The 15,502-nt window shown below is 41.9% G+C and overlaps 1 protein-coding gene across 1 annotated transcript in view; it reads left to right on the top strand.

Annotated features, from left to right (window-relative positions):
* SACS (sacsin molecular chaperone) overlaps window positions 1–14,221 on the top strand; it is a 41,897-nt gene extending 27,676 nt beyond the window's left edge. The window contains exon 9 of the mRNA XM_047077748.1: window positions 1,319–14,221. Within this exon, the coding sequence (XP_046933704.1) occupies window positions 1,319–12,876 (11,558 nt within the window). The 3' untranslated portion in view covers window positions 12,877–14,221. The remainder of the gene's footprint in view (window positions 1–1,318) is intronic.
* Window positions 14,222–15,502: the final 1,281 nt, after the last annotated feature.

Genomic DNA, 15,502 nt, shown 5'->3' with positions numbered 1-15,502 from the left:
TTCTTGGTAGAAGGTAAAGTCATCTTCCTGAGGTGTAAGACTGTGAGGTAAGGGTGTCCTTTCTCGGTTAAAAAATAGTGATAAACCAGAGTTTCAAGGGGCTTGAGGTGTGCCCTTTTTTTTTTTTGTATCATTTTTTCCCCCAAAATTACCCTTTTAGAGTCTAGAAATTGTATGTACGTTGGAAGAAAATTGTTAGGTTTCCAGAAGATTGAATTTGAAATGCCATTTATTTATTTATTTGCTGACACATACCTATAGGTACACAGTATTATGTAAACATTTTTTTCCCATTGGTGTTATAACTACTCTGAGGCACTAAATGCACTCGTGCAAATGCTTGTGCACTAAGTACACAAGCCGTGGCAAGCCCGAATGTTATTTTCTGGACCGGTGGTTAAAAAATCAGCAACAGTCTTTTCCCCGAGACGAAAATCTTAGAGTCTTATTTATAAACCACCTGGAAGTAGAGCCACTTGGCTGGGGACAGTCCCACCTGCCCAGCAGCACCTGGTTGCCCCACTTGTTTCTCCCCGAAGCATTTCCACAAAATCCCAGGGCTCCAAAGAGCCCACCGTAGTCAGTAAGAAGTAGAGAGGTAAAAGCTGCCGGGAAAAGTTGTGAATGTGGTCTATACTCGGGCATGTGAACGGAGCAGTCTTGGGACCTAGAACCTCATCCACGTCCTCTCTCCGGATGAGAGGATTCAGGGCCCCACAAGATTGAGTGACACCTACCTTAGGCATCCAGTTAGTACGTGGAAGGAAACTGTGGAAGACTCCTCACGGCCTCAGCTTCAGAGAGTGCTGGTCACTTGCATCTGGGACCCCATTATCATGCCCCTCCCTTCATCCTGCGCAGCTCCTGGAGACACGGAGAAAGGAAAATTTGTATTGCGTTTCCTTATAAATTACTTAGCCTTAAGTAGAATGGTACCTGTTTAAGCTTTTCCCACATTTTCTTTGATGCTTTTTTTGGTGGACAGATAACCACTGAAAGTTATTTTCTGTGTTGATTCTATTTGTAGAAACTTACAGGATCATTTTAAAAATGCATGTAAATGCATTTTATGGATTGATTTAAAATAAGCACTCTCCAAAGAGAATCACTTGTCCCATAAATACAAGTGCATATGCAGATTCTCTGTCGTTACTTAAAACTTATTTTAGCCCAGTTATGCTGAATGTTCGCATTTTTACAGTGTCCTTAAACCTTCTAAAAATGGCTTCGTAGTACTATGTAATCTGTAAGACTAGAAGGCTAGACAAGTTAGAGTAGGGTTGTATGTATTTATAACATCTCTGTGTATGATTTACAGGAAGACCGTGTACCCAGCTGCAGCTTCTAAATCCAGAACGATTTGCACGTCTTATCAAAGAAGTAATGAATACATTCTGGCCTGGCCGAGAGTTGATTGTTCAGTGGTATCCGTCTGATGAAGACAAAAATCACCCATCTGTTTCTTGGCTTAAAATGGTGTGGAAGAATCTCTATATACATTTTTCAGAGGATTTGACTCTATTTGATGAGATGCCACTTATCCCCAGAACTACACTAGAAGATGGTCAGGCGTGCGTGGAGCTCATTAGACTCAGGACTCCATCGTTAGTCATTTTAGATGATGAATCCGAAGCGCAGCTTCCTGAATTTTTAGCAGATATCGTACAGAAACTTGGAGGGATTGTCCTTAAGAAATTAGATGCCTCCATACAGCATCCACTTGTTAAAAAATACATCCACTCGCCATTACCAAGTGCCGTGCTGCAGATAATGGAGAAGATGCCGCTGCAGAAATTGTGTAATCAGATAGCTTCGCTACTTCCCACGCACAAAGATGCCCTGAGGAAGTTTTTAGCTACCTTAACTGATAGCAGCGAAAAAGAGAAAAGAATAATTCAGGAGTTGCCAATATTCAAGCGGATTAACCACTTATCTGGTCAGGGCATTTCCTCGTATACAAAACTAAAAGGCTGTAAGGTCTTGCACCATACCGCCAAGCTTCCACCAGATCTGCGACTCTCTCTCTCAGTCATAGACAGTAGTGACGAAGCTACCATTCGCTTGGCAAACATGTTGAAGATAGAGAAGTTAAAGACCACCAGTTGCTTCAAGCTCATCTTAAAAGATATTGAAAATGAATTTTATTCACATGATGAGTTGACACGCCTTATGTTATGGACCCTTGAGAATCTGTCTTCCCTTAAAAACGAGAATCCGAATGTGCTTGATTGGTTAAGGCCATTAAAATTCATTCAGATTTCGCAGGATCGGATGGTGTCAGCCGGCGAACTCTTTGATCCTGATCTAGAAGTACTAAAGGATCTCTTTTATAGTGAAGAAGAAACCTGTTTCCCACCCGCAGCTTTTACCTCACCAGATATCCTGCACTCTTTAAGACAGATTGGTTTAAAAAACGAAGCCAGCCTCGAAGAAGCTGATGTTGTGCAAGTGGCAAAAAAAATCGAAGCCTTACAGGTCAGTTCTTGTCCGAATCAGGAGGTTCTTGTAAAGAAAGCCAAAACACTCTTACTTGTTTTAAACAAGAATCATATGCTGTTGCAGTCATCTGAAGGAAAGATGACCCTGAAGAAAATAAAATGGGTCCCGGCTTGCAAGGAAAGGCCACCAAACTATCCAGGCTCGTTAGTCTGGAAGGGAGATGTCTGCGACCTTTGTGCCCCACCAGATATGTGTGATGTAGCCCATGCAATCCTGGTTGGCTCGTCACTTCCTCTTGTTGAGAGCGTCCATGTGAACTTGGAAAAAGCTTTGGGCATCTTCACAGAACCTAGCATCAGTGCGGTCTTAAAACACTTTAAAATTGTTGTTGATTGGTATACTTCGAAAACCTTTAGTGATGAGGACTACTATCAGTTTCAACATATTTTGCTGGAAATTTACGGCTTCATGCATGATCATTTAAATGAAGGGAAGGATGCTTTCAGGGCCTTAAGATTTCCGTGGGTTTGGACTGGCAAGAAATTTTGTCCCCTCGCCCAGGCTGTGATAAAACCATTCCATGATCTTGATCTTCAGCCCTATTTGCACGGTGTGCCTAAAACCATGGCAAAATTCCACCAACTGTTTAAGGTCTGTGGTTCGATAGAGGAGTTGACGTCGGATCATATTTCCGTAGTCATTCAGAAGGTATATCTCAAAAGTGACCAAGATCTCAGCGATCAGGAAAGCAAGCAAAATCTCCATCTTATGTTGAATATCATCAGGTGGCTGTATAGCAATCAGATTCCAGCCAGTCCCAACACACCAGTTCCTATACATCACAGCAAAAACCCTTCTAAACTTGTCATGAAGCCAATTCATGAATGCTGTTACTGTGACATCAAAGTTGATGACCTCAATGATCTACTGGAAGATTCGGTGGAGCCAATCATTCTGGTACACGAGGACATACCCATGAAGACTGCAGAATGGTTGAAAGTTCCATGCCTCAGCACAAGACTGATCAATCCTGAGAACATGGGATTTGAGCAGTCAGGTCAGAGAGAACCGCTTACTGTAAGAATTAAAAATATTCTGGAAGAATACCCATCAGTGTCAGATATTTTTAAAGAACTGCTCCAAAATGCCGATGACGCAAATGCAACAGAATGCAGTTTCATGATTGATATGCGAAGAAATATGGACATTCGAGAGAATCTTCTAGACCCGGGGATGGCGGCTTGCCACGGACCTGCTCTGTGGTCATTCAATAATTCTCAATTCTCCGATTCAGATTTTGTGAACATAACTAGGTTAGGAGAATCTTTAAAGAGGGAAGAGGTTGACAAAGTTGGAAAATTTGGTCTGGGATTTAATTCCGTGTACCATATCACCGACATTCCCATCATTATGAGTCGAGAATTCATGATAATGTTCGATCCAAACATAAACCACATCAGTAAGCACATTAAAGACAAATCTAATCCTGGGATCAAGATTAATTGGAGTAAACAGCAGAAAAGACTTCGGAAATTTCCCAATCAGTTCAAACCGTTTATAGACGTATTTGGCTGTCGGTTACCTCTGACCGTAGAAGCCCCTTACAGCTACGATGGAACTCTTTTCCGACTGTCCTTTAGAACGCAACAGGAAGCCAAAGTGAGTGAAGTTAGTAGTACCTGCTACAATACGGCAGATATTTACTCTCTTGTGGATGAATTTAGTCTCTGTGGTCACAGGCTTATCATTTTCACTCAGAGTGTGAACTCCATGTATTTGAAGTACTTGAAAATCGAGGAGAGCAATCCCAGCTTGGCGCAAGATACGGTGATCATTAAGAAAAGCCCCTGCTCTTCCAAAGCAGTGAGTGCCCCTGTCTTAAGTGTTTTAAAAGAAGCTTCTAGGCTCATGAAGAGTTGCAGCAGCAGTAATAAAAAGCTTCCTGCCGATGCCCCCAAGTCGTCTTGCATTCTTCAGGTCACAGTTGAAGAATTTCACCATGTGTTCAGGAGGATTGCTGATTTGCAGTCACCGCTTTTCAGAGGTCCAGAGGATGACCTAACGGCTCTCTTCGAGATGGCTAAGTCTGGCCAGTCGAAAAAGCCGTCAGATGAGTTGCCTCAAAAAACAGTAGAGTGTACCACATGGCTGATATGCACCTGCATGGACACAGGAGAGGCTCTAAAGTTCTCCCTGAATGAAAGCGGGCGAAGACTAGGGCTGGTTCCCTGTGGGGCCGTGGGGGTTCTGCTGTCCGAAATCCAGGACCAGAAGTGGGCTGTGAAGCCACACGTGGGAGAAGTGTTTTGCTATTTACCCTTACGAATAAAAACAGGATTGCCGGTTCACATCAATGGGTGTTTTGCTGTTACTTCAAACAGAAAAGAAATCTGGAAGACAGACACGAAAGGACGATGGAATGCCACCTTCATGAGGCACGTTATTGTGCGGGCTTACTTGGAGGCCCTCGGCGTCCTACGCGACCTGGCTACTAATGGGGAGCTAGTGGATTATACTTACTACTCGGTGTGGCCCGATCCTGAATTAGTCCATGATGATTTTTCTGTCATTTGCCAAGGATTTTATGAAGACATAGCTCATGGAAAAGGGAAAGAACTGACCAAAGTCTTCTCTGACGGATCTACGTGGGTTTCCATGAAGAACGTGAGATTTCTGGATGACTCTATACTTAAAAGAAAAGATGTTGGCCCAGCAGCCTTCAAGATATTTTTGAAGTACCTCAAGAAGACCGGGTCAAAGAACCTCTGTGCTGTTGAACTTCCTTCTTCAGTAAAAGCAGGATTTGAAGAAGCTGGCTGCAAACAGATACTGCTTGAAAATACCTTTTCAGAGAAGCAGTTTTTTTCTGAAGTGTTTTTCCCAAATATCCCAGAAATCGAAGCAGAGCTCAGAGATCCTTTAATGAACTTTGTTCTAAATGAGAAAATTGATGAGTTCTCAGGAATTCTCCGTGTTACCCCATGTATCCCTTGCTCTTTGCGGGGGCATCCTCTGGTTTTGCCGTCAAGGCTAATCCACCCTGAAGGACGCGTCGCCAAGTTGTTCGATACTAAAGATGGACGCTTTCCTTATGGCTCCACTCAGGATTACCTTAATCCTATTATTCTGATTAAGCTGGTTCAGTTAGGTATGGCCAAAGATGACATTCTGTGGGACGACATGCTAGAACGCGCACAGTCAGTGGCTGAAGTTAACCAAAGCGACCACGCTGCTGCTTGTCTGAGAAGTAGCATCCTGTTAAGTCTCATTGATGAAAAGCTGAAAATCAGGGATCCTAGGGCAAAGGACTTTGCTGCAAAATATCAAACAATCCCCTTCCTTCCATTTCTGACGAAGCCGGCAGGATTTTCTTTGGACTGGAAAGGTAACAGTTTTAAGCCCGAAACCATGTTTGCAGCAACTGATCTTTACACGGCTGAGCACCAAGATATAGTTTGTCTCCTGCAACCAATTCTAAATGAAAACTCCCATTCCTTCAGGGGGTGTGGTTCGGTGTCACTGGCTGTTAAGGAGTTTTTGGGATTACTGAGGAAGCCGACAGTTGATCTGGTTGTGAACCAGCTGAAAGAAGTTGCAAAGTCAGTTGACGATGGGATAACATTGTACCAGGAGAACATCACCAACGCTTGCTACAAATACCTTCATGATGCAATGATGCAAAATGAGGTCACTAAGATGTCAATTGTTGAAAAGTTAAAGCCCTTCAGCTTCATTCTAGTGGAGAATGCATATGTTGACTCAGAAAAAGTGTCTTTTCACCTGAATTTCGAGGCAGCACCCTACCTTTATCAGCTGCCTAATAAATACAAAAACAATTTCCGTGAGCTTTTTGAAAGTGTGGGCGTGCGGCAGTCATTTACTGTTGAGGACTTTGCCCTTGTTTTGGAATCTATTGATCAGGAGAAAGGAACAAAGCAAATAACAGAAGAGAATTTTCAGCTTTGCCGGCGAATAATTAGTGAAGGAATATGGAGTCTCATTAGAGAAAAGAAACAAGAATTTTGTGAGAAAAACTATGGCAAAATATTACTGCCAGATACTAATCTTAAGCTTCTCCCTGCTAAATCTCTATGCTACAACGATTGTCCCTGGATAAAAGTTAAGGACACCACCGTGAAATACTGTCATGCTGATATACCCAGGGAAGTAGCCGTGAAACTAGGAGCCGTCCCAAAGCGACACAAAGCCTTGGAGAGGTACGCCTCCAACATCTGTTTCACGACACTTGGCACGGAATTTGGGCAGAAAGAGAAGCTGACCAGCAGAATCAAGAGTATCCTTAACGCCTATCCTTCAGAAAAGGAAATGTTGAAAGAACTTCTTCAGAATGCCGATGATGCAAAGGCCACAGAAATCTGTTTTGTGTTTGATCCTAGACAGCATCCAGTTGACAGAATATTTGATGATAAGTGGGCCCCCCTGCAAGGGCCAGCGCTCTGTGTGTACAACAACCAACCTTTCACGGAGGATGACGTCAGGGGAATTCAGAACCTTGGAAAAGGCACCAAAGAAGGAAATCCCTGTAAAACTGGGCAGTACGGAATAGGATTCAATTCTGTGTATCATATTACCGACTGCCCTTCTTTCATTTCTGGCAATGACATCCTGTGTATCTTTGATCCTCATGCCAGATACGCACCAGGAGCCACATCCGTCAGTCCTGGACGCATGTTTAGAGATTTGGATGCAGATTTTAGGACACAGTTCTCAGATGTCCTGGATCTTTACTTGGGAACCCACTTTAAATTGGATAATTGCACAATGTTTAGATTTCCTCTTCGTAACGCAGAAATGGCAAAAGTTTCGGAAATTTCTTCAGTTCCGTCATCAGACAGAATGGTCCAGAACCTTTTGGACAAATTGCGGTCAGATGGGGCAGAACTTTTAATGTTTCTTAATCACATGGAAAAGATTTCTATTTGTGAAATAGACAAAGGTACTGGAGCCCTGAATGTGCTGTATTCTGTAAAGGGCAAAATCACCGACGGGGACAGACTGAAAAGGAAACAGTTTCACGCATCTGTAATCGATAGTGTTACGAAAAAGAGACAGCTCAAAGACATACCAGTCCAACAGATAACCTATACTATGGATACTGAAGACTCCGAAGGAAATCTTACTACGTGGCTAATTTGTAATAGGTCGGGTTTTTCAAGTATGGAAAAAGTGTCTAAGAGCGTTATATCGGCTCACAAGAACCAAGATATTACTCTCTTTCCACGTGGCGGAGTAGCTGCCTGCATTACTCACAACTACAAAAAACCCCACAGGGCCTTCTGTTTCTTGCCCCTCTCTTTAGAGACGGGATTGCCGTTCCACGTGAACGGCCATTTTGCTCTAGATTCCGCCAGAAGAAATCTGTGGCGGGACGATAATGGAGTTGGTGTTCGCAGTGACTGGAATAACAGTTTAATGACAGCATTAATAGCTCCTGCATATGTTGAATTGCTAATCCAGCTAAAAAAGCGCTATTTCCCCGGTTCTGACCCAACACTGTCGGTTTTGCAGAACACACCGATTCATGTGGTGAAGGATACTTTAAAGAAGTTTTTATCGTTTTTCCCAGTTAACAGGCTTGACCTACAACCAGATTTATATTGTCTAGTGAAAGCACTTTACAGCTGCATTCACGAAGACATGAAACGCCTTTTACCTGTTGTACGGGCTCCAAATATCGATGGCTCGGATTTACACTCTGCGGTTATAATTACTTGGATTAATATGTCTACTTCAAATAAAACCAGACCGTTTTTTGACAACTTACTGCAGGATGAATTGCAACACCTGAAGAATGCAGATTATAACATCACGACCCGCAAGACGGTGGCAGAGAATGTCTATAGACTGAAACACCTCCTTTTAGAAATCGGTTTCAACTTGGTTTATAACTGTGATGAAACTGCCAATCTGTACCACTGCCTTATAGATGCGGATATCCCTGTTAGTTACGTCACCCCTGCTGATGTTAGATCTTTTTTAATGACCTTTTCTTCTCCTGACACTAATTGCCACATTGGGAAGCTGCCTTGTCGTCTCCAGCAGACTAACCTAAAGCTTTTTCATAGTTTGAAACTTTTAGTGGATTATTGTTTCAAGGACGCAGAAGAAAATGAGATTGAAGTGGAGGGACTGCCCCTTCTCATTACACTGGACAGTGTTTTGCAGACTTTTGACGCAAAACGACCCAAGTTTCTAACAACGTACCATGAGTTGATTCCATCCCGCAAAGACTTGTTCATGAATACGTTATATTTGAAATACAGTAATATTTTATTGAACTGTAAGGTTGCAAAAGTGTTTGACATCTCCAGCTTCGCTGATTTGTTATCCTCTGTGTTGCCTCGTGAGTATAAGACCAAAAATTGTACCAAGTGGAAGGACAATTTTGCAAGTGAGTCTTGGCTTAAGAACGCGTGGCATTTTATTAGCGAGGCTGTAAACGTGAAAGAAGATCAAGAAGAAACACAACCAACATTTGACATTGTTGTCGATACCCTAAAAGACTGGGCGTTGCTTCCAGGAACAAAGTTCACCGTTTCAGCCAACCAGCTTGTAGTCCCTGAAGGTGATGTTCTGCTTCCTCTGAGTCTCATGCACATTGCAGTTTTTCCAAATGCCCAGAGCGATAAAGTCTTTCATGCGCTCATGAAAGCTGGCTGTATCCAGCTTGCTTTGAACAAAATCTGCTCCAAAGACAGTGCATTTGTTCCTCTGTTGTCCCGTCACACTGCAAACATAGAGAGCCCCACAAGCATTTTAAAGGCCGTACATTATATGGTTCAAACATTAACCTTTAGAACCGAAAAATTAGTAGAAAATGACTTTGAAGCACTTCTGATGTATTTCAACTGCAATCTCAGTCACTTGATGTCCCAAGACGACATAAAAATTTTAAAGTCACTTCCATGCTACAAATCCATCAGTGGTCGCTACATGAGCATCGCAAAATTCGGAACATGCTATGTACTCACAAAAAGTATTCCTTCAGCTGAAGTGGAAAAATGGACACAGTCGTCATCATCTGCATTTCTTGAAGAAAAAATACACCTAAAAGAACTCTATGAGTTGCTTGGCTGTGTACCTGTAGATGATCTTGAGGTATATTTGAAGCACCTCTTACCCAAAATTGAAAATCTCTCTTACGATGCAAAATTGGAGCACCTGATCTATCTTAAGAATAGGCTGTCAAGTATTGAGGAACTGTCAGAGATCAAGGAACAACTTTTTGAAAAACTGGAAAGTTTACTGATAATCCACGATGCGAACAGTCGACTAAAGCAAGCGAAACATTTTTATGATAGAACGGTGCGAGTTTTTGAAGTTATGCTTCCCGAAAAATTGTTTATTCCTAAGGACTTCTTTAAAAAATTGGAACAGCTTATAAAGCCCAAAAATCAAGCCACGTTTATGACCTCCTGGGTGGAATTCTTGAGAAACATTGGACTAAAGTACATCCTATCTCAGCAACAGTTGCTGCAGTTTGCTAAAGAAATCAGCGTGAGAGCTAATACAGAAAACTGGTCTAAGGAAACACTGCAAAATACAGTTGATATCCTTCTCCATCACATATTCCAAGAACGAATGGATTTGTTATCTGGCAATTTTCTGAAAGAACTTTCTCTAATACCGTTCTTGTGTCCTGAGCGGGCCCCTGCAGAGTTCATTAGGTTTCATCCTCAATATCAAGAGGTCAATGGAACGCTTCCTCTCATAAAGTTCAATGGGGCACAAGTAAACCCCAAATTCAAGCAGTGTGATGTGCTCCAGCTCTTATGGACATCCTGCCCTATTCTTCCAGAGAAGGCCACACCCTTGAGCATCAGAGAACAAGAAGGTAGTGACCTTGGTCCGCAGGAACAGCTCGAACAAGTTTTAAGTATGCTTAATGTTAACCTGGATCCTCCTCTTGATAAGGTCATTAATAACTGCAGAAACATATGCAACATAACAACATTGGATGAAGAGATGGTAAAAACTAGAGCAAAGGTCTTAAGGAGCATATATGAATTTCTCAGTGCAGAAAAAAGGGAGTTTCGGTTTCAGCTGCGGGGTGTTGCTTTTGTAATGGTGGAAGATGGTTGGAAACTCCTGAAGCCTGAGGAGGTAGTGATAAATCTAGAATACGAATCCGACTTTAAACCTTACTTGTACAAGCTGCCTTTAGAACTTGGCACGTTTCACCAGTTGTTCAAACACCTAGGTACTGAAGATATTATTTCAACCAAGCAATATGTTGAAGTGTTGAGCCGCATATTCAAAAATTCTGAAGGAAAACAGTTAGATCCTAATGAAATGCGCACGGTTAAGAGAGTAGTTTCCGGCTTGTTCAAGAGTCTGCAAAATGATTCGGTCAAGGTGAGGAGTGATCTCGAGAACGTCCGAGACCTCGCGCTGTACCTTCCAAGCCAGGATGGCAGACTGGTGAAGTCGAGCATCTTAGTGTTTGATGACGCGCCACATTACAAAAGTAGAATCCAGGGGAATATCGGCGTGCAGATGTTGGTTGACCTTAGCCAGTGCTACCTAGGGAAGGACCACGGCTTTCACACTAAATTGATAATGCTCTTTCCTCAAAAACTTAGACCTCGTTTACTGAGCAGTATACTTGAAGAACAGCTAGACGAGGAGACTCCCAAAGTTTGTCAGTTTGGAGCATTGTGTTCTCTTCAGGGAAGATTGCAGCTACTCTTGTCTTCGGAACAGTTCATCACAGGACTGATTAGAATTATGAAGCATGAAAATGATAATGCTTTCCTGGCCAATGAAGAAAAAGCCATAAGACTTTGCAAAGCCCTAAGAGAAGGATTGAAAGTGTCCTGTTTTGAAAAGCTTCAAACCACACTGAGAGTTAAAGGTTTTAACCCTATTCCCCACAGCAGAAGTGAAACTTTCGCTTTTTTGAAGAGATTTGGCAACGCGGTCATTCTGCTATACATACAGCATTCAGACAGCAAGGACATTAATTTCCTGTTAGCATTGGCAATGACGCTGAAGTCTGCGACGGACAATCTGATCTCTGACACTTCGTATTTAATTGCTATGCTAGGTTGCAATGATATTTACAGGATCAGTGAGAAACTTGACAGTTTAGGAGTAAAATACGACTCTTCTGAACCATCGAAACTTGAACTTCCGATGCCCGGCACTCCAATACCTGCTGAAATCCATTATACTCTGCTTATGGATCCAATGAATGTTTTTTACCCGGGAGAATACGTTGGGTACCTTGTTGATGCTGAAGGTGGTGATATCTATGGATCGTACCAGCCAACGTATACGTATGCAATTATCGTACAAGAAGTTGAAAGAGAAGATGCTGATAATTCTAGTTTTCTGGGAAAGATCTATCAGATTGATATTGGTTACAGTGAATATAAAATAGTTAGCTCTCTCGATCTCTATAAGTTTTCAAGGCCCGAGGAAAGCTCTCAAAGCAGAGACAGTGCCCCTTCTACACCGACCAGCCCTACCGAGTTCCTAGCCCCTGGTCTACGAACCATTCCTCCTCTTTTCTCCGGCAGAGAGAGCCAAAAGACCTCATCCTCGAAGCATCCGTCCCCCAAAAAGCTCAAGGTGAATTCTTTACCAGAAATTTTAAAAGAAGTGACATCAGTGGTGGAGCAAGCTTGGAAGCTTCCAGAATCGGAAAGGAAAAAGATTATTAGGCGGTTGTATTTGAAATGGCACCCTGACAAAAATCCAGAGAATCATGACATTGCTAATGAAGTTTTTAAACATTTGCAGAACGAAATCAACAGGCTAGAGAAGCAGGCTTTTCTAGATCAAAATGCAGACAGAGCCTCAAGGCGAACATTTTCAACCTCAGCATCCCGATTTCAGTCAGACAAGTACTCGTTTCAAAGATTTTATACTTCATGGAATCAAGAAGCAACGAGCCATAAATCTGAAAGGCAACAACAAAATAAGGAAAAAAGCACACCTTCAGCTGGACAGACTTACTCTCAGAGGTTCTTTGTCCCTCCCACTTTCAAGTCAGTTGGCAATCCGGTTGAAGCGCGTAGATGGTTAAGACAGGCCAGAGCCAATTTTTCAGCTGCCAGGAATGACCTTCATAAAAACGCCAATGAATGGGTGTGCTTCAAATGTCACCTCTCTACCAAGTTAGCTTTGATCGCCGCTGACTACGCTGTGAGAGGGAAGTCCGATAAAGATGTGAAGCCCACCGCACTCGCACAGAAAATAGAGGAGTACAGTCAGCAGCTTGAAGGACTGACGAACGATGTCCACACGCTGGAGGCCTATGGCGTAGACAGTTTAAAAACAAGATACCCTGATCTGCTTCCTTTCCCGCAGATCCCAAACGACAGGTTCACTTCTGAGGTTGCTATGAGGGTGATGGAATGTACCGCCTGTATCATCATAAAACTTGAAAATTTTATACAACAGAAGGTGTGAGGTATTTAAAGGAAAAAAAAAAAAAAGCAGAGCCAGACCTTGACTGTGTTGTAGCACAAATATGAATGCTGTACGTCCTTAGGCTTCATTGCCAGTTATTTAAGAATGGTAAAGCACATTGCAGGTTGTTTGGGAAGAACTTTGGAGTTGTTGTTAACATGCATACCAACAGAGGACCTTAGCCGACTTTAAAAGAAAATTATTTTGAAGATGGTAAGCTGCAGAATTGCTAGATGTATTTGAATGGCTAGGATGGCACATTATTGAACTGCACTTTATGTAACCAAAGCTTAGCGGTTTGTTCGATGCGAGTCCGTGTGTGTCCGTGATCAGGATGGAGGTATCTTTTACGTTTTTAACGCGGTATTTTTGAAGGAGCTTATGAAACACTGGACATATCACTGGTTTCAACAAATAAGGGGAATCAAGTCTTTGGAGCTGATCGTTTCTTTAATTAGATCCTCTTTTGGATGCATCATTATCAGCTGGATCTGATTATGAATTTGTTGCAATTTTACATCGTAAATAGTACATTTAAAAAATGGTACAGTATTTTAATCCTGAATATTACTTGATTAAGAGTATGCACATAGTACTCCTTAGGGTGCACTGAGTGCACTTTACATCTTTCTTTCAAGTGGTTTTTTACACCTTATGTTTACAGGCTCCTTATCTCATGAAGATGATGTTTGGAAAACTCAAAACGGCCGCAGTTCTCATCACCAGATGTTAATATCGCGTCCAAGAACTGCGTACCAAAACGACATTTGTCAGCTGTTAGAACATTCGCTTTCTGTTTGTACATATTTTCCACAAATAATCATAATTTATATAGCGTGACTGAACAGGATGCAATCTTTTGTTGTCTAAAGGTGCTGCAGTTAAAACAAAGCTTTTCTTTCCACATGGCACTTAGTGGAGTTTCTTGGATTTTACTTTTGAAGACGTTAAAAAAATCAGTGTGAAATCCTTGTGACAATGTCCAGTAGCTTGTGACAGTTTATTGCATTTTCCCCATGAATGATTAAGAACTGACATTTGATTTTTCTCATGCTTGAGTGTCCTCCTATATTGTATTCACTTCGGCATATTTCTTCGGCAGAATGTAAAAGAGAGGTAATGATAATTATTAGTTTATATAAGTGTGCTGGCTGTAAATGATGCTAAATATGATATTTTATGCGATTAAGGGCTTATGGAACATATTAAAACTTTTTTACTTTTATTGGTAATAAGGAATGTTTGTGCCTCCACTATTGTATTGCTTCTGGATGTGAAGCTATGTAATTACTTCTGCTACTATATTAAGTGCCATACTTTTAATAAAGCAAATGTACATATGAAATTATTGTAACTGGTATTTCCTGAAAAGCAAACTTAGTACCTTCCTATATAAAGTTTTTGATATGTGCATATATGTATGTTTATTGGAAATATTTAGGGTAGAATTTTTTATTACATTTTATATTAGCATTTTAGTAGGCTCTTTTTTATGATTGAATATAAAGTACTTGATATATACTGAGTTTATTAGGTGCTCATTGGTTTTGTTAAGACTTCATTTTTCCTTTTTAGGGAATATGATTAGCTGACATATACAGTATGGGTGTATATACATATATACATATGTATCTTTGGAAGTAAGACCCAGTAAATACGGTTCTTCCATAGGTGGAGGCCGAATTGATATTGACCTTGCCCCAGCAGAGGGCCGCATGTCTGGGGCTAATTTACACTTGAGCCCTAACAGAAAATGTTCATCATTAACACCTGAGGCACAGGTCTTCAAGGCTAGGTAGACCAGAGCTAAGAGTTTACTGTTCTGGGGTTTAGCAAATTCTGGATCGCTAGCTGTCTGGAACTGTCTTGAGAAGAGCTTGCTCCTTTGAAACTCACACTTAGCACTTGGAACATATTTTACTGTTTTTTGATACTGAAATTTACACAGAAAACCTTGTCTGGCCATTATGCTAGTTGAGGTTAGTTGGGGCTCTTTTTCTATACTTATTTTTAAAAAAAAACCAAGTTCATAATCCCTTATATAAAACCCTTGGATCCAAATCTATTTCAGAAATCAGATTTTAGAAAGTTAATACGAGCATTCCCATCAGGGTTGGGTAGCGCTCTTAAACACATTAAATTCCTGCCGGGAAACCAATGGACACTCACACTAAGCTGAACGCGCAGACGTGATAAATAACCTCACCTTAAGTTAGGGCAGATCTTGCCACCAGTAGTTTGCAGCAGACGCATTTGCAAAGTGTTCAGATTTTTGGAGCTTTTTGGACTTTGAAATTCAGGGTTAGGGAATTTTTGACGTGAACTAATTTTTGTATTTTCTTATTTTATGCTTTCCCCCTATTTTGCTTTTCCTCCTTTTGGAAAATGGAAACTGGGCCTGCGTGTGCTGCAGCTGCAGTCCAGGAAGGAGCGGGCTGGTTCTTCACTGCCAAAGGGGGGGTAGGAGGGTGGGGAGGTGGGGAGGGAAGCGCCCCCTGCAGGCTGAGCTGTTCACAGCGTCCACGGGGAACTCGGGGAGACCCCCTGCGGACCAGTTTCAAAGGCAGCGGGGAGAGTGGGGGGGGGGGGGGAGGGACGCTGAGAGCCCAAGGATGATGCTGGCAAA

The sequence above is a fragment of the Lynx rufus genome, unplaced genomic scaffold (genome assembly GCF_022079265.1).
Source record: "Lynx rufus isolate CCGP_SWC_20201006 ecotype Redwood Valley unplaced genomic scaffold, mLynRuf1.p SCAF_1, whole genome shotgun sequence".
NCBI classification, from domain to species: domain Eukaryota; kingdom Metazoa; phylum Chordata; class Mammalia; order Carnivora; family Felidae; genus Lynx; species Lynx rufus.
This window is presented reverse-complemented; position numbering and strand designations above follow the sequence as displayed.